Source organism: Toxorhynchites rutilus, chromosome 3 (assembly GCF_029784135.1).
Source record: "Toxorhynchites rutilus septentrionalis strain SRP chromosome 3, ASM2978413v1, whole genome shotgun sequence".
Classification (NCBI taxonomy): domain Eukaryota; kingdom Metazoa; phylum Arthropoda; class Insecta; order Diptera; family Culicidae; genus Toxorhynchites; species Toxorhynchites rutilus.
The window spans coordinates 137,606,667-137,630,901 of NC_073746.1; the positions used below are offsets into that span (position 1 = coordinate 137,606,667).

Here is a 24,235-nt window from a genome sequence, read left to right on the forward strand (position 1 = left end):
GGCGGGCCCCTTTCTGGAAGGTCGAAAAGTAATGAATGCTCGTGATTTTTTTTCCGGATGTTAGGAATAAAGTGAAATATTCGGGTATTTAGGTTATTGTTTAATGTACGAATAATGATCATTACGCTGTTGACAGCTGGATGCGTAGATGCTGTCTCAAAAACGGTACCTTGGAATCGGTTCTGAAGCAACGGAGGATCGCAAAACGAATTCCATTAAATATTTTGAAACTTCAGGACAATTCCTAAAGCGTCACATAGGGGTTTTTGAAAATCCGAAAAACGCCAAAATTGTGGCCCTTTTTTAAAAAATGAGTAATTTTTCATGAAAAATCGGTGTTTGAAAGCTCACAAAAATTCATACAACATTACTGTATCTTTTGAGGTGACCTCATCTTTTTGGTTGTAACTTTTCAACGAAATCAAATGTCGAAAAATCATTTCAGTACAACATTTCTGATGGCATAAGCTTCCAAAAGATGCAAAAAATGGTTTTTTTCGACCTTCCAGACCGGGTTCCCCCCTTAAGTTACATTATACGAACACATACTGTGCATACAGTTAGAACAGCGTGGAGAAGCTATAGCGCAGGAGTGGCCAAAGCGTTGACCGCTGGCGACTGGTCGTCCGTGTAGCTTTTCCAATTCGCCCGCTTGTCTGATACTAACGATACTAAAATCCGTCATGTACAAAAGAAGTCGTTTCCAAAAAATATTAACATAAAAAGAAACTATCGTTGGCTCCGAATGAATGTTTTGCAGAGTTTGTTTTCTCAAGTTTTCTCGAGATCGAATTCAAAGTCGAAAGCAGCCACAATTGCATCATTTGAAGTAGATGAAATTTTATTAAAGCATAAGAATCCTTTCAAAGACGGTGAAAGGAATTCTATTGCATCAGGAGAATTATTGTTTGATAATTTTAACAATGAATTTGAAATAATTGCTTTGATTAAAAAAAAGTCGCTGTCAAGAAACACAGTTTTACGTAGAACAGAAACTAAAAGTTAAAATTTGGATGAGATGCTGATAGAAAGTATTGATGATTTCCGGTTGCATTCTCAAAACTCGCCGAATCAACTGATACCACATAGTTGTATGTATCTGGAAGGATGTGTTTGCAGGATATGTCTAATAAAGATGTATTTTTAACAAATTTTTATCAATGAAGGAACAAACGACATATACAACAAGTTCAAGTCCTTCACTAAAGCATGATTTCCAATACAAAAATTGGTATCGATTACGACTTATGGAGCTCAGTTGGAAGTCATAATGGATTTATCAATCATTGCAAAATTGATGATAATATTTCAAATTTTATCAACTACCATTGTATCCATCAGCAAATACAGTGCGCAAAAATATTGAAATCCGATGATGTGAGGTATTTGGCACTCAAAATAGTAAATATAGCTAGTTAAAATACTTAACTATGTATAAAAAGCAGTTTGCAGAAACGCAAATTCAGGGCAAGAGAATTGTGGATCAAATATCAGAACATTATTATTACACCCCGAGGTGCCAATTTTTTAAAAAAAGAATTAAAGGCAACTGCCAAATAATCATATCCTCAATAAGTGGGTGCATGATCTCGTTTTTCATTGTGTCATCATAGCAAATCAAAATGAATTAAATTTGAAACATCCAGAAAAAAAAACTTACGCTTACTAAGCGCAAGTTCATGAGTCCAATCGTAGAACTGTTCATTGATTGATCTTTTAATCGACCCCGTTGAATTTACCTTTTGCTAAAAAATTCCTAGTACCCTAGTACCTAATTCCTAGTCAAAAAATCTTGAAATATTGCATTTTTTTGAGGAGATTCAGTACTACTATAATTCGATTTAAATGTGTTCCTACGCCTTTTATAGATATGTGTGATTTTTTTCAGATAATAATAAGATAGTTCTCCTATATGTTTTACTATAAGAACTATAGTAAAAAATAAGTTTTTCTTTTTTTCCCCATTCTCAACTGGCTTGGAAATGAAAATTTGAAAAATATTCAAAGTATATCTACTGTGATGTACCGCGACAAATTATAACAAAATTCTTTCCTCCGCGTAAAAAAATCCAGGGTGCATAGAATTTATTAGAGTTTTCAAAACCGTTTTTCGATGATTATTTTTGAACTATTTATTATCAAATACGAATTAGAGAATTTTCGTTCATACAATAATATCTCAGTACTGAATGGTCCTACATCAACGTTATAGAAATCAAATGAAAGATAGTTGATAACGTTCATTGGGTTTGCTATCTTCAAAAAAACAGAAAGAAATCGATTTTTCATGTCTTCCCGATATTTTTGTCCACTACATCTACATACATCGAAATACAAATTTCTCTGTAAAATATTCCGTGTAAATCCATGTAAATTATGCTTTAAAGTGATTCATATCCCATCTTCATGCGTTGATATTTCACGATTTGAAAGCATTCGAAAAATCGCCTAAAAATTTCGACTTCGCACTCTGTTCCTTCATTTTATTTTTCGAGTGTGAAAAAGTTCTATTTCCATTTCCGTTAAATTTAATAACTTCCCTCTTACAACTTGTATACATTTTGGCCGATACCTTTTCTCAGACTCTTTTCCGCCAACGAAATTTGGCTGAAAATGGATATAAGTATTCTCTGTCCAATGAGTATTATCTCAAAAATGTGTTTTGGTCCTTTCAACAACTTTTTTAAATTTTCTTTAAATTAATTAATTTTCCCCATACAAGTTGTATAGGTTTTGACCTATAAATTTTCTTAGACCCTTTTCCGACCTATGGAAAAATATTCTATATCGAATAAGTATCTATCTCGAAAATGTGTTTTGGGTCCTTTCATATATTTTTTCTTCAATTTTCTTCAAAATAATTAATTTTTTCCATACAACTTCGCCTATAACATTTCTAATACCCTTTTTCGATTATTAAAATTGTGGCTGGAAGATAAGTAAAAGATTTCTCTATCAAATAACTTCGAAAACTCTATTCAAACAACTTTTTTTTGATTCTCAAAATTATGTATATTTTCCTATATTGAGCCACGTGGAAATTATGTGAAAAGATGAATGATTCAATTCTCTATCTAATGAGCATGATTTTGAAAGTTGTTACTTGATAAACAATCAATTTATTTCAACTGAAATAATTCATTAAATCCAGCAAGACGTTGAACAGAAACTTTCACGCACCAAAAATATTTATCCGCTAATGTACACAGTAAGTCCGTAAAGAAGGAACGCGAAAACGAGCAATCTCGTGAGTGGTCCGCAAAGTGTTAACAATGCCATCATTTTTCATTTCTTAATCACCCCAATCTACCTTTGACAACGCATAATAGAAACATCAATATTTACTTGTAATGCAAAAATACAAAAGCACTCCCCACCAGACGGAATGAAAATAGATTTCGTGTCTCTACCGAACAATATTGCATCACTGTGTGCGTGTGTGTGTGTGTGTGTGTTTGGTCTATAGTGGAAGAATCACACAGAGGTAGAACTTACGACGCAATGTTTCGCTTCTTTATAGGAACTGAATAATGTGCTATTTCTTCCATTGTATGTCCAAAGAATGTTGTCTGCTAGCTAGCTGATGCTAGACTAAGTTTAACTAGAATGAAGCCAGTGTGTATATTGTGGGACGATATGCACGGTGGATAGCCTCTCCATGTTTTAGAGGTTTTGATGTATACAAGTTGTGTTTCGCTGCTTCTTCAGTTGCTTTTTGACGTGGGACTACGTCTAACCGGAGTATATGGGGGGTAAAATGCAAACCAAACACAGGATGTCCTGAAAAATGAAAGATTTCGAATGCTTATAACTCGAACATTTCTTACTGGATCGGAAAGATGTTTGCATCAATTGATAGGGAATATTTCTACGCATCTATCGCAATTATTAAAATGTTATTTTTCATTAGATAAACAATTGAATAACCGTAAAATGTTAACCGTCATCTAAACGCCCTAAATGCCTCGTTTTGATTGGCTGGATTTACACTTTCCCCAACACAGCCATCATAACCAAGCAGCCTTGGGGAAACCGGCATTGCAAATACATGAAAGTCTGGGATATTTTTGTTCCGACTGAAACGTGTTTCCCTAACACAGACTTCAGAACCAAGGTGTCTGGGGGAATTGGCATTGCAAATTCATGTAGGTCGGGGTTATTTTTGCTCCGACTGAAATGTGTTTACCTAACACAGACTTCAAATCCATGGAGCGTGGGGAAATTGGCATTGCAAATAAATACAAACTGCGAGTACTTTTATACTCGCTTGCCTTTGTGCAGACCAGAATATGTTTCCTTAATACGGTCTTCTAAACTCAGAAACTTGGCAAATCGTGCAGACATTAAAGGCGAATGAACTTTCAAATTCACTGTATAAAAAGTAGAAGTTGAAGTGGTTGATTCATGCAAGCCAGGGGTACTTCTGCATTCTGCATTCTGGATGTTTTTTTGCACTCCGAAAATTGTTTTCCTAACACGGATTACAAAAGCAGGTACGAACACAACGCTTTGGCTCAGTGGAGGCGATCTGGCGTAGTGGTAACATCCATGCCTCTCACGCTGAAGGTCACGAGTTCAATTCTCACTCCCGACATTCTTCCAAAAATGGAAGTACAAGTGACGAACCAGCCAAATGAGTTGAAAATCACTATAATACAGATAAAAAAAAAACAACGCTTTGGCTTGTTTATTCAAGATTGCATTGAAGGATATGCCTTCATATCTTCTGCTAACTGAATTTCTACGCATACCATTTGATGATCAGGCAAAATGTTGATAACTATTTGCTGCGAATACGTCTATTGATTAAACAATATGCGTTCGACGTGCATATCAAAGTTGAAACTGAGTGCCTGAAATCCATCAAATCAAGCAAATTCGCGGTTCGAGAAGTACGTACACTTGAGAGATGCAAAGGGAAAGAGGGAAATGTAAAATAAAATATTCGTTTGATAATTCTTCCGTTCACATATTTTGTCATACCAAACGCAAAAGGACTGTCATTAAATTCACTTGTAACGAAGAACATAATCTATCACAATGCATGAATTGGCCTTACATGACATTTATTCAATCTCTTTACTCACAAAGCAATTATATCGAATTCAATTAAATTCGGAAATTGTTTCATTCAATCAAAAATTTAATCAATACGAACAAATGATTGTTGAGCGAAGGTAGTCCCACGTCAACCTCATAGATATAACCCACCCATTTTTTGTTAAACGGAATAATTCGAGGAGCACTAATTGAGCCAATCAAAGTGCGCGCTATGCTTAGATAATGCTTATCCTTTTAGAATTATAATGTTTTTCATCTGAAAACAGTGTTCTTTAATGTAATAGATACGTAAATATATTTCCAATTAATTGATGCAAACATCTTTATGATATATTTAAAAAACAAAAAGAGGCTTATATCTGAGATATGACCGCAAGGTAGACGTAGGACAACCGTTGGCTCGGTAGTCTTTATTTGAATCTGAATCAGTTCTGAATCAATGAATGAATGGATATTTAAAAAAATGAAAGTTTTTCTTTTTAGTGTATGGGTGGATGAGTATAAGTATGGAATTGTTATTAACATAAAATTCAACTCTTCCAAACTTATTGGTAGTCCCAAAACGAACCGATGGAATTTGAGTGGCCTTGTAAAAGCAACTGAAGATGTTTGATACGTGATTAATTTTTGTTTTAGTGAGAATAACACGAGATTTTTCATGATCATTCCATGCGCAGAATAGAAACTGAGGGCTCCATTTCACGGTGAAAACGAAATAAAGTATATATAACCTTGCATAAAATTCATTTCGTTTTTATCGTGATGTGGCAATTTTTCGTTACTGTTCCATGCGAAAGCAGAACAGAAACTGATGCTATTGGATTGCATCACGGGAACCAGTCGTGGGTGGAATATTCCTTCGCTCGGGCGCATTCACACGCAAATAACTTTTCATGACTGTTTCATGCTGATGCTATTGGATTGCATCACGGGAACATCAAGTTGAATGCGGAAATGGGTGCGAATATTCCTCCGCTCGGACGCATTCACACACAAACAATTTTTCATGACTGTTCCATGCGAAAGCAGAACAGAAACTGATGCGAGTAAAAGTACTCACGCCTTGCATGTGTCCGCTATTGTTTCCCAAACACTAATGCAAGCGAGCAAAAGAAATCACAGCTTGCATGTATTCGCTATGGCGATTTCTCCAGGTGCCTAGATTTTGCGTCGGTGTTCGGGAACACATTGCGATCACCAATCATCATCAATGAGTTAGATTGTTATGAATTCAATAGCTTGCTTTCAAAGCAATTTTTAAGCTATTGAAACGATTTTTTGGACCAATAGGTGACAATCATATAACTCATTGACATTCTATCTTTCGGATGAAGTGATTATTGTACCACTCCGTTCACCCGGTGAAGAGGTATTAACGTTCAAAACCTTGCAGTCCAGCGTCACTCTCTCGCTTTCCAAACTTTGAACTTACACCCCAGTACAGAAATGAAAGACGTACTCCTACGTCAAAACTGTCGAGTTATAAGCAATCGACATCTTTCATTATTTCTTACATGTTCAGTATTTAAATTGTTATTTACCCCCATATATAGGAATACGTCAATCCTACGTCAAAAAATCTCGCATGTTTATGCCCAGTTTTCAACTAACAAATTGAATTTAGCTCACGGTTGACATAATTTAGTTACACGTTTAAGATTATTCAATCGATCATATTCTGTATGAGATTGAACGGAAGAAGATTTGAATTCTTAAAGTTCTCTCGCGCTGCACGACAAGAAAAAAAACATCAATTCTGAAGTGCCGTGCCAGCTGCATCACCGAGGTGTTTCGTAACGAATATTACCCCCCGAAGAAAGGAGAAGCTCCCGGCGCACGTGGAGGGAATCCTCCGTTCGAAGGATATAAATTCCTCTGAAAGCATTTTACTAAGCTTTTACGGATACATAAAACAATTTTGCATACGGGGAAAGCTCATCATGGGGCTGATAATAGCGCAGAAGACGTTGGAAAATGCATCGCAGCTGCACTTTGCCGTTGTGTTGCTCTCGCAGTTGTCGTTTCATTGTTGCGGTCGCTCCGCGTTACACGGGAAGAAGCGTGTCGAAGCATCATTTTTCAACGACGCCCTCCATCAACATCACGGTGAAAGCAAACCTACATAGTTCGATATGATGCTCATTTTGCGAAATTGTACGTGATGTGTGGAACTACTTTGGTTGAGATTCTCCCTAGAATGTATCTGTGGAGCAAACAGGATGAATTATCGTGTTCCTTCTAGTTTTTGATGCATAATAACGAGATTGACTGGAAGAATATGATAGACATGGTTGTGATGTTTATATGTTTACTCCACTTAAATTATTGTAACCGGTTTCTGTGTATTCGCCGAACGAACAACAGATGCAGTTAAGCTGATCTTGGATGAACGTGTGAAGAATTATTATTGTTTAATTCTCTCATGATGACCTAGGGAATGGTTCGACCAATTATTAAAATAATTATGAAAACTTGGTGACTCTTGTTTTCGATTACATATTCAGAAACAATAATGATTTTCATTGAACGTTGTAGGGAAACTAATCAATATCAATTACGAATTCATGTTATATTATTTATTTGGATTATATTTTCTATAAAATTAAATTTAAATTAAATCTTCTGAAAACACGCTCTTCGTGTAGATAGGTGTACGAAATTCCAACATCCAATGGCTGTCTCGCTGATTGGAGTGCTTTAATAAAAGGACCACCAACTGTTTATATCAGTGTAAATCCGATGCCAGTTTTGTGTGTGTCATAACTGGGCCAGAAATAATTGATTATAACAACGCTCAATCTAATCGACCGCAGGGGTCTGCTTCAGTGGAGCATGAACTAAGTGCATGCACATTGTTGGGCACTGCACGAATGAAATCCCTCTCCTGGGGAATAAAACGAAATGCATGGAATTATAAAAATAACCTTTTCCATGCTTGGCTGCCATTTATCGGAGAGTGATATTTCTGGAAAATTGTTCGCTCCCACCACCACACTAATGCCCGAACAAACTGCAATCCATCGTTGAGCTTTAAATTTAATGACCATCGGTAGGGGCAAACTTTCATGACGTCCCGCGTGCTTACTAACCGCCCGCAATCACGACCGGAAAATATATGGTTTTCGAGGGCAGGCACTTGAATTGTGGTTTGCATATTGACGGCTCGGATGTTTTAAACTAGTTTTTATTTTGTATTACATTAAAGTTACATTCTGTTCGGGGAATGTGCCTGACACTCCAGTTGCAGTCGATCGAGTCCCTGAGAATTTTTCAACTGTTCATTTTTCTACACATCTTTCCATTGGGAATTTGCATCAAGCTTGAAGTGTGGAAATCGATCAACCTAAAAAAACCATATTATTATTCTTGATATCCGAAACAACAACGAACACTAATTCTATCCCGATCATAGAGTTGTGGTACGCTATCGTTTGAGCGCGTTCAGCGAAAAAAACTGCACCCTATCTAACTTAATACCTTGGTCATTTCAGTACGCAAATCTGCACGCCTCATCCCACTTGTTTACAAACATCAAATGGAAATAAATTAAAGCGAAAGGACAAATAACGGAAAAATTGTTGAATTGACAATACCTCCCAAATTAATTCAATTTACTTCGATAAAATAAACATACTGACTCTCCGTTTTCTCCTCAAGTCTCCGGCCCGAAAATCATGATTTATTCCTCCCGAGTCCATTTTACGACAAAACAGAACTTAACCCAATTACACCCCCGCTCACGATGATGGCCCACGCGCGTCTCTAGAAAATAAATTCCCAGTCTGAGAGTTGAGAAACGAGTGGAAGGAAAAAGAAATCATTATATGGAAGAATTTAAATATCCAAACAGTTTCTCATCAAAATGTTCCATTTATTGGTACTGTTACAGACGTTGAATCTCTTTCTTATCGTCCAGCTTTTTGCTACCTCTTCGTCATTCCGTGGGGCCAATAAAACGAGATGAGAAGATCTCAAGCTCTATTCCTTTGTCATTCGGGGAGTATGAAGAAATAAAAGGAGCACAGAAAAAAAAGAAACAACTGAAACGCGGCGCACTCGGAACCGTTTGCGGTATTCCTGGGGAACCGTGACGGAGACGCAGCCCGAGTTACAATTATTATGTCTTCCGCTCTTTGCATTGCTACCACTTACCCGCCTGCCCGCTTGCCCACCAGCCGCCGCGTGAGCGAACGAACAAAAATTGTACATTGAAATGAAGCTGCCACTTCAACTTTTTTTTTCACTTCCGTCGCCGCGAAGTTCTAGCAGTTCTAGTGTAGGGCTTGCCATTACGGAATTGCATTATTCGCAATGTCGTTGGTTTCTTGGACTTTACTGGAACCACTGTGGGCGATTGTTGTGAAGAAAAACAAATAGAACACTTTCAGCGATCCTTCCGTCAGAAAATATTCGCAGCAGAATTATTTTTTTTCCTTTACATAAACTATCTACGCATGATATTGTTCCGTTCGTGGAGGTTAAGCCCACTGCAGGACGTGTACTGATAATTTCAGTTTTGAGCAAAACTCAAAAAACCAAATCGTATCGGGCCTTTTATATAAATCGGATCGAGAAGTCGATGCAATCACAATCACTATCACACCGAGCAAAATGTCGTATTTTGTAAATCGAGATAATCAATTACCGAGCTCGAATTTCATTTGTTGCAATTGCATATATTTAAGGGTTTCTGAAATAGTACGCAAAGGAAAATATGAGGAACACAAACCAAAACAAAATAATTCTCTGAAGATATGCAACTAGCAAATCAAACAACTCCAAAAATTCTGACAGTTGCATCGATAGCTTTCACTTGGTCTATGATATCGGGCCCTATTATAGAAATCGAATCGAGGATTCGATACATTCGATACTCTATCACACCGAGTAAAATCTGGAATTATAGAAATCGAGGAAAACAGCTCGATTCGTTACTCTTGCTCGAATGCCAGCGGTGGTGTTGGAATGTTTTGAAGCGGATTTGAAATGTTTCACAAAGCGCTGTATAAAGAATGCCAAATACTTTTTTTTAGATATCTGCTATGAAAATTTTAAATATCTGTATTTCCAAAACTGTTAATATGGTTACGTTTTGGAGAAAACTTATATTCCCTCAACGCATGAAGCTTAATAGGGTAAGGCATGCATAGTGTCGTGTGTAATAAAAACGACAGTCACGTATGAATTTCCTTTTTTTTTAGCAAAACATTTTTGTATGCAATCTTTTAATTCGCTCTAGCATAAAATAACGAGTGGTTAGAGCTTAAGACTAGCATGTGTGAACAAGGTTCAATCTGATTTTCATTCACTGCTCTATGATATATTACGTCAATTTGCGTAGTAATATTCTTTGGGGAATTGGTGATAGAGTATTGGAAGTAATGTCGCATTTCATATAGAGGTTCAGAGTTGAGAACATTTGTTTTATTTAAAAAAAATCCGTGAGAATCAATTTTCAATATATTTTTAATATTACCTAATTATTATCAGTCTAATATATTGACATCTAGCTAATTGGACAAACCTGTAATGCGACACGAATATTTGAAGATTGAAATTATGGCCCCAGATTGAGGGTTGACACTGTATCACTGTCATCGCGAATGTCCAATTACAGGTCACATTCGCCTCTAATGCCACACTGAGTGGTGGCTCGGTATCATAAAAGAAACACTTATTTTCTGCCATTCTGAGCCAAGACGCATGGGATGTCCCAGTGCATTAAGCTCCTCACTGAATTCCTCCCACTTTTCTTTTTTTTTTCCCCAAATCATTTATAAATCAGAGTCAATTATTTATTATCTAACGATTACAGAGTCAAATTTCACCTTAAAATGTAACTTATTTTTTATATAATTAAGACTAACAATTCAATAATAACTAAATCTAACACTAGATTGATTGGACAGGATTAGGATTTAGGAATAGGATGGAGCGAGTGGGATATTTTGGTTTGATGAGGAGGGAAACACTTTACCTTAACCGGGATTCTATTTGAACTGCCGCCACAAAAGCCTCGAGCAATGTCTACGTTCGCTTTTGTTTCAAAAACTAATAGTGATTTGTTTTTTTTTTCTTCTGTCCACTCATTTCCAGCCACTGAAATATGCGCTGGAAGTAAATTCGGCATTGTAAATTTCAACATGATGGATATAAATGGTTCTGGATTGAACACTTACCTTGCATAGACTGTTCTGGCAGCACCGGAAAACGAATACTGATCAAAACCAACGAACGAATCAAAACATACAACAAAAGCAACAATCAAACCAAAACAAACTGCTCAAAAAAAATATGACAGTTGTACCGATAGCATTCACTAGCACGATGCTATCGACTTTCTCGGTATCTATAATAGCAAAATAGGGCTAACGAGTGGAATTCTTATCGCCTCGATTTCTATAATAGAGCCCAATTCAGAGTTGGAAGAGCTCGTACATTCTTTGGTTGAACAAATAAGAAATATTCTGATAGTATTGAATTACTTGTTCCAAAAATACGTATTCGACGGATAGCGATTCACCCAATCCATAAGGTTATACACAAGCACATCGCATTTTAAATAAAGTTTTAGGATTTATCTAGGATTCTAGGATTTAGCCTCGTGGAAGGTAAATCCATAAACATGACGAGATTTCTTTATGACTTGTTCGTCTTGAGCAATTCCAAATGAAATCGACAAATTACAAAACATGAGTATTTTTGATTCGAATGAAAGTGAGTATCCGTTTGGGTTAGAGGAAATAAGAGTTTTCCACAGCAATTGGGATTTTTTTGACTCAAGCGTAACTTTTGAAAAGGGCGTATCGATTTTAGTAAGAGAAATCTTTGATAATTTATATCTCAAAAACTATGAGTCGTACCGAAATAGTGTCTTAGAAAGAGTTATAGAGTATTGATGGTTGAATATGAAAAAAATGTACACTGAGAAAAAAAAGTAGTACTCTTTTTATTATTTAAAAAATGAAAAATCAATTTGCAATATCCAAAATACATATAAGATTAAGAATATTGTATAATTTTTAAACATTATTCAGCCTGTACAAATCCGCCAAACTCGCCCGAACTTCGTCCAGTTGAAAAAAACTGGGCGATTATGAAGGGAAGGCTTTTTTGAAGAAATTTGAAGAAAGTATGGATGAAATTGTGTAAGAAAGATGACTCAAGAGTTAAACAGGATTTTATGAGTAGCGTGAAGTCCAAAGGGCGGACATTTAGCTTAGGAAAGGCGAATGAATAAACCAATATTGCACAAAACATAGCTTATATGTATTTTTTATTCCATGAGAGTTTTATAAATATCCAACATAAAATGAATTTTTGGTGATGAGTTTTTTATGTTGCATTTTTTTCGAGTACGTTTTTTTTCCTTTTTTCGAGATTTCTGTTAATTTCGTAGATCTGTACAACGCGCTCACGAAATGCTTCTTGATTCGACAATGTTAACGGGGATCGAATCAAGGCCGGCTGAAACGCAAGAGTGTTTCGCACGACCACGCTATCCACATAGCCACTGGTGCTGTTGTGTCAAGGCCTACTATTATTACATCTTATTCTAAAATGATGTTGGAAAGTGTTTTCTAAGAGTAAAAAATGAGAGCATAAACGTGAATCTATATCTTTTTCGGTCAAGGCCGTGTATGTGGCAAAGTATGCGCTGCGCTTTAATGCGTGCTTATTTGCAATGTGATAGTGATAGTCGCTAGGGGCGAGGTCTGGGGAGTGAGGAGGATGCTCGAACACAGTCCATTTGTATTTTTTAATTGCTCTTGAATTACGCGAGCAGAATGGGGCCGCGCATTATCGTGGATGAGGAACACTCCTTTCGTCAATAAACCTGGCCTTTTGTTCTTAATCGCGGTTCTTAATCGGTCCAAAACTTCACAATAGTACGGTGATGAAACAGGCGTTCGGTGGTCAACGATTAGATAACACTAAAGAAATTCGTGACGCAGTTACATCGTACTTCAAAAAGTTGGACGCTAGGCACTTCGCGGAATAGAAAAACTCGTGCCACGCTATGGAAAATGCCTCGAACGTTACTGCGACTATGTAGAAAAATAGAAAATAAAACGTAGATTACGAAAATCACCTTGTTTTTTGTCCTAATTTTTTCGCGATTTCTGAGGCACTGAAACTTATTTTTTGAACGACCCTCATAGTTGGAGTATTGACCGGGATATCTGATGATAACATTTGGAATTTACCACATTTACCACCACAATGGTGTATCGTGTATACAGGTATCAGATGGAACAGAAAATCATAATCCTCGACGAACCGTAATTCCTGAAAAAAATGTGAACCGATGATTGTCGTGCAACCTGGGTTAGGATTGGCAAGGCTGTAACAGTAGACTATTATTTCTTCTTATCAGCGAAAACGAACCTCGGTTTACAGCTCCGGAATTTAAAAGTAGTCTGTAGGTTATTGTGATACCTCGAATTGCTTCACCCGTAGCTCATCTTAATTCGGATTGAACGGCTAAAAATGTAATAAAGGCTATGAAGTTCGTGAGAAAATTTGTATGAAAAGATCTTGTCGACGACAATTATTCTATGGTATTCTTATTATTATTTCTCATTTATCACGATTTGCCAAGCATACCCAGGAATGTGAGTTGAAACTTTCAAGTCACGAACTGTGACTTAATAGTTATTCTCACTATCATGCGTGACACAAGAATCAATAAAAATAATCAATGAAATCAATCAATTTTCGTTAATAATCAATGCTTATAATATATTTAATCTTCTTCTCATTCTTCCAGTTCTTCCCGAGCATCCAGTAGTGCTGAACCAGTGGGGCCAACACCTCAACACTTCAAAGCTAGGACCGAAGGAGGAAGGTGATGATATCGTGCTGACCTGCAGAGTCGTTGGAGGTAAACAAATGCTCACACTGATCAAATTCCATAGCTCCAAAAACGGATCAGCATTATATATTTTCATAATAGATAATCAGCTTCGAGAAGATAAAAATCAACGATCCACTATACTAATCTTTTCACCAAATAATATTCCGCTGAACAGTCCGCCCCCGAGCGTTATTCCGCAGCAACATATCCATCATCGCGTGTTAACCAGGTGTATATCCATCAACACGAAGTACCGTTCGTGTAGGATCCATCAGTGAAAGCCGGAAATTGATACGGGCGCTCTGTTTACATAGTTTCACTCGCCGCGTTCGCTTTTGTTTGGCTTCAAAGTTAATTATTTTACGGATGGAAGGGAAATATTTTTCTCCCTGTTTCGCCTGGGCAGTCCCCCGCTTTGCGTGGTGCATTGACTTCCGTCGGAATATCGGAGAGAGAACACCGGGATTCAATCCGGAAACGAGTGCTTTGCTTCCACTTAGATGCGGGATCGATATTTTCATTGAACTTACTTCCCGCAAAGCAGCGTCGCTGATTTGTCAGGAAACTTTCCGGCATGAAACCGATTATGACTTTTGAATACCATCGGAGTGAGGAGGATATTCGGTGTGAGTAACGCCTCCATGTAAAGCAAAATAATGAGCGTGGCTTAACGTTGGCAATGCCGTCCCAAGCCGGCGAAAATTGGAAAAGTTTTCTGTTTCATTCCGCTCCGGAGACGTTGATTAGTTTGATAATTTTTCGAGACTACCACCAGCCATCTCCTCCGTGGGGTAATCCTGTGGGTTAGAATACAAAAGTATAGTTACGCAAAGTCGTCAACAGCCGGGTGGCGGCGGAAGTCGAGGCGGTAGAAACATTTTTGACTGCCTGTGACATGCTGTCGAGCGTATTGCGCTCACGAAGATAGATTGAACAAGTGTATACCCACCCACATGTTTACCGACTTCTGGCAGGTTGGAGCGGAATATTGAATCTAGAATGGGTGGAATTAAATGGAAATTTTATTGCCAAAGTTGTCCTGTGTTTGGAGTAGGCAACTTTTGAAACCCGATGTACCCGTTAGGCCACCTATTGAATTTAGCAGCAAATATTCAACTAGCATAAAAAGTTCCGTCGTTTTGGAGCGGTGGATAACTAATCTGTTGAAACGGAAGACATTCGCAAGCAATGAGGTACGGTTGCATTTTGCTTCCGGAGAGTAACTTTTTGTGTGAAGTGTTTTATGTTGATACGAACTACGTTGCAGCGCCTTATACGTTCCTTATTTAAAAAAGCATGATTTTTTTTTCTTTTAGGGAGAACGAACTTTTCCTCTGAATGTCGATGGAAATTTCCGATAGTGACAGTTTCGTTCTAAAGTACGCACTAGAAAACCAAAACTAACATAGTTAGTTAGTTTTTACGAAATTTTCTTTTTTTTAACTCATTTTTTTGTTTCTCTAGGCTCATTAGCATCTTAGCTGTAACAGAGCCAGATTTAATCGTGTACATGTTATATGTTTTATTGTTTCTATAAATTGCAAATTACACAGAAGCCATTTAGGCGTAATAATTTTCTGTTCTTCTATTGTCTAGTTAGACCGGATAGCGGAGAAAGTTGATATGATCATTATTGTGCTATTAATAACACAACAGCCCGATGTTTGCGTGGACGTAGTTATTCTGTAACCATAACACAAAGATAGTCAATCGAGGGCCCTGAGTTTTGAACTCACGATAGATTTCTGTTTAATTTACACCTAAGCATTTTTAAGTACGGACTGGTACTAATGTCATAAAACATTATGAAATGTTTTGTTTAAAAAATTCCTCAAACGTTCGTTTGGAATATTTTTAGCGGAAAATTTCAAAACGTACCGGTGAAATCGAACAATCTATTTTTCCATTGTTTTCTAAGGTAATATACACGAAAATGTGAAGAAATTCATTGTTTTCTGCCATACAAATGAAACACAAATTTCCGCATTACTTGAGAATTAATCAAGCAAAAGAAACCAAATTCGGCATGTGATGATTTTATGGTGCAATAAATGTTTTTTATGGTGGTTAGACACTTCACCACCCTCTCTAAGGGAAGGGGGCCATATAAAAGAAACATAAATTTCAGCATAACTCGAGAATTAATCAAGCAAATGAAACCAAATTTGGCATGTGGAGGTTTTAGGGTGCAATAAATTTTTAACGGTAATTAGACACTCCACTCCCCTCTCTAACGGGGGCTGCCATACAAATGTAAACGAATTTCTGCATAACTCGTAAACTAATCAAGTTAATGGACCCAATTTTGGCACGGGAAGGTTTTAGGGATCACGAAACGTTACTATGGTGAATAGACACTCCTCACCTCTCTCTGAGGGAGGGGGGCTGCCATACAAAGGAGAGGGGGTCACATAAAAAAATCTATTTGATACTTTCTTCGCACTGGTACATGAAAATCTGAACTTGAATTTGTTGTAGTCTTTCGTAACTCCTTTTTCTTTCTGGTGTTCTTGTTCAAAATCTTTGGCAAGTTCTCGAGCAAATTGGAATAGAAACCGCTGTTAAGAATATTTTTCGCCTTTTGTTTCTTTGTATAAAATTCATGAGTTGATTCCAGTCAGGTTACGAATATTGAAGAAAATCTACGCAGGCTACCTTTGAGTTTTAGATTTTACGGAATATTTTCTTGGCATTTGATCCACCATGGCCACACCGTATTTAGCCGTAAAATTAATGTTGGGTGTAGTTTTGTCATCCCTATTTATTACATTAAATGAGCCTAAAATAATATAAAATGTCACGACTCTCATATACTGGTATAGCATTTGTATAATTTATATGGTTTTGTAATATAAGATCAATTTGAGCGAGCGAAACAAGAGACACATTACAAATAAGCACGCATAAAAGCTTTTAGCATACTTTGCCACATATACGGCCAGACCGAGATAGATATAGATTCAAGTTTATGTTCTTCTTTTCATTCTTAGAGATAACTTTACACCTTATTTTTTAATATGGTGTAAAGTTATCACGCATTTTTGGAACAGCACCAGTTGTGGATGTGGATAGCGTGGTCGTGTAAAACAGCCTTGCATTCTAGCCGACCTTGGTTCGATCCCCGTTGACATCGTTTAGACTTTTTTGGGTACAATCCCAATAGAGATGAAAAAAGTAAAAAGAAAGAGATGTCTTCTCCCATATATACAGACTTTTACATACAAAAAGCATTTTTTCTACCGAAGATGAAATGTATAAATGCCAACGTTAGTTTGTGTGTAGTGATGCGCTCATAAAAACATTATCTATAGACACTTCTTCCGCATTCTGTGAACAGCCTTATTAGTTTTAGAACAACGAATTTCCCGAATGGAGATGAAGCTCCTCTGTTTTCACCCTTTCCTAAATAAGGAAATCCGTTTATAATTTGATACCAAACTTATCCGGCTTATTCGACATATATTCCGTAAACCTACACCTCGTTTTTGTTAGGAAAAGCTTTTCATCGATAGTTACATGTTCCTCAGACTTGTAACAATTTTGGCTACTCTCGATGAATTTCTACCATACTTCAGAGATTATTTTCGCTCCGTCAATGGTAACATTGCATTCCCCACTTCGGGACGATGATATTCGGCTACTCGTTCAGTGTGATCGAATTTTTTTTTAGTGTCAAGATGCACAATTTACAAGAACGTGTATTTTTAGTGAAACCGTATTACTCAAGCAACCGAAGCCTTAATGAAACTTTGGTTAGAATTTCAACATTTCTCGTCGTCGATTACTTCCTCTGGGGGTACGTGAAGTACCGTTATGTTAGTGTAAGAAGAAATAACACGGATTTCAACAGCATCATAGTTTAAAACGCGTTATCGAAAAAAGGGGTGGTCACATCGAAAATGTCCTAAAATAAGCTTTATTTTCGTTTTTCAAAAATACAAATCAGTTAGCTTTTGTAGAAGTTACTAAAATTTGTTGCGTGAGCATTTAATCTGAAAGACCCTGTATGTTATTTTATGGTCAGATAGTATCTCTTCACCAAATTCCGGACAATAATCATCTATTTCATTTATAATTTCCAATGATTTCAAATATCTTAAATATTTCGACATGTTTGGGATAAGATTTCTTTGCAAAATAATGAAAATAGAATTCTTAATACGCAAAATAGCACTATAGCTTGGAATGGTTTCTGTAAATTGTCACATCACAATTCTTTCTATTCATACACAAAAACAACACAATACAGCAAAGTATATAAAGCAGTAGCAGAAATTGGTAATACAACGGTGTTGTATCACAACAATACAAACGAATATTTCTGATATCACATGAATGTTTGCATGGGTCAAAAGACAACAAGTTCTTCGTGACTTTGTACTTACAAAGTATCGATCCAAACAATCGGAAATCGGAATGGAAAAAAATCGATCTGCTTAATATCGATTCAAGATCGCCCAATCTTAGTTGGGATCATCTAAAAAAAATATCAAATCGAGTTTAGTTTTGTTCGTCACAATTGTGTATCACTTATAGATCGAATTTATGTGCCCTCTGTCTTGAATTCGCACCTTCGCACGTCTGAGTATTTCGTAACAGCTTTCCCTGATCATAAAGCTTACAAAATAAGATGCTGTCTTCCCCATCTTGGAAAATCACAAGGTTCTGGGATTCTGGTCGATTCGACCTCGAAGAGCATAAGGGTAAACGTTGGGTTGGACAGAGGAGAAACTATGATAGATAGAATATGCCAAGTCGAAAATTCTTAGCTTATTCAAGTGGATTACAAATCTTGCAATCCGAAAGATTCCTGCTAGTAAACAGTTATTATACTGTAAGCTACGCGAATCATATGATAATTTGTACACAAATCCAGAGCAGGGGTGAACAAAATTAAGGCTCAGATGTTGCGGATTCAAACTTACTTTTCGAAAGTTTTTGAACGAATTAATCATCATTATATAGCGGGTAAAAAATGAGCATACAAATGAAACGCAAATTTCTGCATAACTCGAGAACTAATCCAGCAAATGAAGCCAAATTTGGCATGTGAGGGTTTTTGGGTACGAGAAATGTTTCAATGATAGTTTGACACCCCTCCCACCTCTGGATTGGACCCACGAACATTCGCTTAGTAAGAATACGTGAATGTTTAAAGGTAATAATATCAAAGAAATCTATTCGGGCGAGACGAAGTTTGCCGGGTCAGCTAGTAAGAAATACAATAAGGTTTTGAGAGAGGAAATTCGTTTAAACGCACTTTAGTTTTTATTAATGAGACAATGATATAGTTAACATTTTAATGAAATACAATAGTCAATGTTTAATTTGCTTTCCGTTCTAGCGAATAGTTTCAAAAATTCTGTTCAGCATGGAATTAACAAGATTTTCAAGCGTTACAGCAGCCATAGAACTCCAGGATTCTCTCACAGCAGCTTCTACTTCCCGAACTGCTTATCACCGCAGTAACAGTTCGGCTGGAAAGTTCATAAAGTTGACTTCTAGATGGCGCCTCTTGCAAAAATCTACTTGACTACCACAAAGCACCATCTTTCAATGGATACGTGTCAAAATTTGATAGCAATCGGTCGATTGGTTCGTGAGTTACAGCATTGAGAGTAAAGCAACTTTTGTTGTTGTGAAAAAAAAAATGGAAAAATCACAAATCAATGAAAACGATGGCAAAATTGCGTGAATTGGGCTTCGAATTGCTTCCGCATCCACCGTATTCTCCAGATCTGCCCCCAGCGACTATTTTCTGTTCGCAGACCTGAAAAGAATGCTCGCTGGCAAGAAATTTAGGACCGATGATGAAGTGATTACCGAAACTGAGGCCTATTTAGGAAAAACCGAAAGAGTACTATAAAAATGGTATCGAAAAGTTGAAAGATCGCTATAATCGCTGTATCGCCCTCGAAAGCAATAATGTTGAATAATAAAATTGAATTTTTCAAAAAAAAAATAGTTTTACTGCGTTATCTTATAAACTTTTCACCCGAACTGTTACACACGTCTTGCAAGAATTCCCCAAAGGTTCTCAATTGGATTCAGATCAGGACTACGTGCTGGCCAGTCCAAAACCTTGATGCCTCGCTCCGAAAACCACTGCATATTCCTATTACTGACATGGATGGCTGCATTGTCTTGCTGAAAAGTGAAGTCTTCAGTCATAAAATCCTCTGTACATGTTACCAGAACGTCACCCAGTAATTCCACGTACTTTTCTGAGTTCATCCTGGTTGAAACTGTAGCAAGAGGGATTTTTCCATGACGTGACAAACCATCCCAAATCATGAGTGTTCCGCCTCCAAAGTTTCGGCTCAGCTTCACCTCGGGTTCCTCCCTCAAATCATGCCAGCAGTTTGCACGACAATCAGGGTCATTCAGATTGAACTTCTTTTCATTCGAAAATACAACCTTATCGAATTCATTTCGTGATGCCATATGCTTTTTGGCGAAAAAGATCGTGCCTGAATATGTGCTGGAGTAAGATTCGCTTTCTAGGCCTTTTTAGTGTACTTGAAGTAACAAGAACCCCCTAATATATTTGCAATGCGCTCATTGGTGAAATCCAAGTTCCTTGGAAAGGAAAGTTGGAAAATCAGGAATTCAGACCTTCCAAGTTTCTTTTCCGGCAGCTCCAGAATTAGCTTATTCTGGTATTCCCCTTTGTTTTATTCTTAACGCCAGATTATTCACCTTTCTTCAGTACATTTCGAATTGATGTATCGGATCCTATTTTCCAGTTACTCATATCAGTTTTCTTCAGTTCACGAACAAGTCTTTGTTCTGATTCACTCAAATATCTATTTTTCGGCCTTTTTTACCTCAGATCAACAAATTGCCAGCACCAACAAATGTTTTGTGTCTTAACACAACAATAAAACTGATATGATAGATTGCCAAGGTTTTTGGCGTCATAGGCGCGCTAGTCACTTGTATCCAATTGTGTGCGTTTGAATGATATTCCGATAAGGTACACGCAGTTTTCAACTTAAATGATTGTAGATCTAAACTGTACACTTGACGACCAATTAAATATGGTTGCGAAGACAGATTTATGATCGCTTGTTTGAGGACTTTGGACAAAAATTATATTGCGTTTAAACGAAATTTCCTCACTGTGTACGTTTTTATAAAAACAGTCTTCTTAACATTTCAGCACGCAGAAACGAAGCTACTCAGTGTTTGCAACTGATAATTATAACTAGACATGACCGACGCAATTTTCAAATGCAAATTCGTTCTTTAACCCATTGACCTACTCGAATAAATAGATGCAAGTCAGAGATAACCCATGCCACCCATGCTGTCATTCGAAGCAAACCCTGTATTTAGCAGCCCTCTGTTTTCTTGAAGGATTACACTCCAGCTAAACAATTAGTCCAATCAATTCCGAGTGAAATTAAATAAAATTAAACTACATTCCGGACTCCAGCAGCTCTCTGTATGCAAAGCAGCGTAAGTTCAAGTGCAAATGAACATATTCAAAGGAAATCTCACCGCACCATGTTTGGCAGGAAACTTGTTCTCCTCAGTCCGGACAGATGGAAATTAGAAACTTGGCACGTAGTAATGTCCGTAAAAGGCCGGAGCTTCTCACAAGAGAGCCATATAAGGCAGGACTTTACATGCTTCTTCACTCCGGACCGAGTCCGGGGCCCCGCCTCTGGAATAAGGAAAGTCCGATTCTTTGCAGATTACAGACAAGGAATTGAAATCCTGGCCGGCATTCGCTCGATTGCCAGACAAGTTGTGGGGATACTGCTTCCGAACACTCTGAACATTATTATTATTATTATTCATTATTAAGCTGGCTAAATTGAAAATTATGATTTACTTCATGGTAAAGTACAGCTCCAGACATGCACCGCACTGCTGGCCATGGCTGACGGTTGTGTAAAACAGAGCACAGGAGAGTCGACTCGTAAATGGTAGCCATATGCTTCCAGGATTCCTCCATATGGAGCAAACAGCAGGAAGCAGCGATTATACCTGCTCTTTCGATCGAGGATGCAAGATACGGTAATAAAGCGCCGCTGAGACGATTTAAGATGACTATACCGTGTCTGCAAACCGTTCGCACTTCCGAAGCCGGCCTGAGCAGGATGCATAGTAATGAATCAATTAAATCTCTGTCATTATCAGACCGTAGCCCTACAGTAGGAGTAACTTTACCATGAAGAGCTGCAGAGAGTGCTGTATATCTACATACTTTGTATGCACTTGCAAAGCTTTAAAATATTCAATTGAATTTTAGTACGTTAATTATAAAACTTCTCGTACGACTTGTGACCAGTCTCTAAATAAAGTCTGAAAAACACACGTCATGTAACATGTTGCAGTTGCGAACATTACTTAATACGTTATTCATCTAGAGGGCACCGTTGACACAGAATCTGTTCTCTCGATCTTCCGGAAGTTATTTAAACTAACTTTATCTCCTTCATTCCGCACACCCTTAGCGAGATCCGCAGCCTGGCTTCACGAAAAGGTGCGCAAAACTTTAAAACATCCAAACTTTATCGTTTTTTTTTCACGACGTGTACACACACATTTAAAGTCGAGCAGAGAAGGGAACAAAATCTTAAACAAGCTTCCTGCTGGGGGAACAGAATCGCAACAGCGTAGAGCAAGCAAAGCCTTCAAAGACTAGTTTCGAATATATGGGAATTTTTGCCCGTCCCTTTTCCTTCCGGCGGGCCGTTTTTTTGCAGTTTGCATAAGAGCATATAAAAGTTTCACAGAAGGTGTTCAACTGCATCACCGCTTGCGCCGGAGGGGAGCAATCCGGACAGAGGACGAGAATTGAGATATATCTGTTCGTTTTTCTACCACTCACTTGTCAGTGCTTCCAATGCTGAAAATTTGAATAAATTTGATGGCACACCCTGTGAACGTGTCTGGCTGGCGGAGCCCGACGGATACAGGTGACGAAGTACATCGAAACGATCTCTAAATAGTTCTCTTTAAGCAAGGCTTCTTCCCTGGTTTTACCGGTGTGTTCCTGAGCGCAAGTAAAAGTTTTTCTCCCATTACATTTTGATGATCCCATTATCCAATGGATTGGTAGGAAGGGCTGGTATTGATTTTATGGCTAGCCTGAACTGGGGGGGAGGTTTCCTCTGCTTCCGATAGGTGAACCATGCGCGCGGATGCAACGTCCATGCAGGAAGAGCTTCTAGGTTTGGAAACATCCACCAACAAAATGAGGTTGAGACTCAGGATAGTTGTGGATAAAGCTGAACGACAATGTATCGATTAGCAATAGCTTGTTATCAATTTAGTTCGAAAGCACGCCGGTGAGCTGAAAATTTATTCTTACGTTTGCACAACCATTAATGCACAGAATAGCGGGTAGATATAATTAAAATAAATTCTATCTGACAAAAAAAGAGCTTGAGCTTGGGTAGATTGTATACCTCGTAGCTGCTCTCCATTATTGATCTGAACCAACGAAATCCCACAAAGAACACACTGAATGTCACATGGAAAGATCTCGTTGGGTAAATTTCAGTAATTCAAGATTCAAGTAGTCAAAGACGACATTGAATCGTGCTTGCATAAAGTCATGTCAGCCGTAGTAAAATTTGAAATTTTTTGATTTTAAATCCGGACACTTTTGCTTTTAAATCCGGACACTTGTTTTCTTTGAAAATCTTTGAGAGAAATAATTTATTAATTCTTGTAGAACTTATTAACGGGTGCGCCATAAGTAGCGGGACTAAATGGAAACACGTTTGGTACAATTTTTTTTATTAATCCAATTATTTATTGTATTTTTACAAGATTACCACTACAAGATGGCGCTTTATATATATATAAGCTCGCTTCCTTATTGGCAAAAAACTCGGAGAGCCAATTTTCACAGGCCTCTTTTGTGGCTAACTTATGACTACCTAGCTCGTTCGCCATGGACAAAAACAGGTGGTAGTCACTTGGTGCAAGGTCCGGACTATACGGCGGATGCAAAAGAACCTCCCATCCGAGCTTCCGGAGCTTCTGGCGCGTCACCAAAGAAGTGTGTGGCCTGGCGTTGTCCTGATGGAAGACAATGCGGCCTCTGTTTATCAAAGATGTCCTCTTCTTCATGTGTGCTACCTTCAAGCGGTCCAGTTGTTGGCAGTACAGGTCCGAATTGAGAGTTTGACCATAGGGAAGCAGCTCATAATATATTATTCCTTGACAATCCCACCAGACACACAGCAGAACCTTCCTGGCCGTTAATGAGGGCTTGGCCACCCTCTGAGCCGCTTCAGCGGGCTTCGACCACGACCGTTTGTTCTTCACGTTGTCGTAAGTGACCCACTTTTCATC

General features: G+C 37.7%; 1 protein-coding gene across 2 annotated transcripts in view; it reads left to right on the forward strand.

Annotated features, from left to right (window-relative positions):
* LOC129780282 (neural cell adhesion molecule 1-like) overlaps nucleotides 1–24,235 on the forward strand; it is an 876,690-nt gene that overhangs the window by 679,947 nt on the left and 172,508 nt on the right. For both annotated transcript variants that reach the window (XM_055788354.1, XM_055788355.1), the window contains one exon: nucleotides 13,832–13,945. In XM_055788354.1, the coding sequence (XP_055644329.1) occupies nucleotides 13,832–13,945 (114 nt within the window). The remainder of the gene's footprint in view (nucleotides 1–13,831; nucleotides 13,946–24,235) is intronic.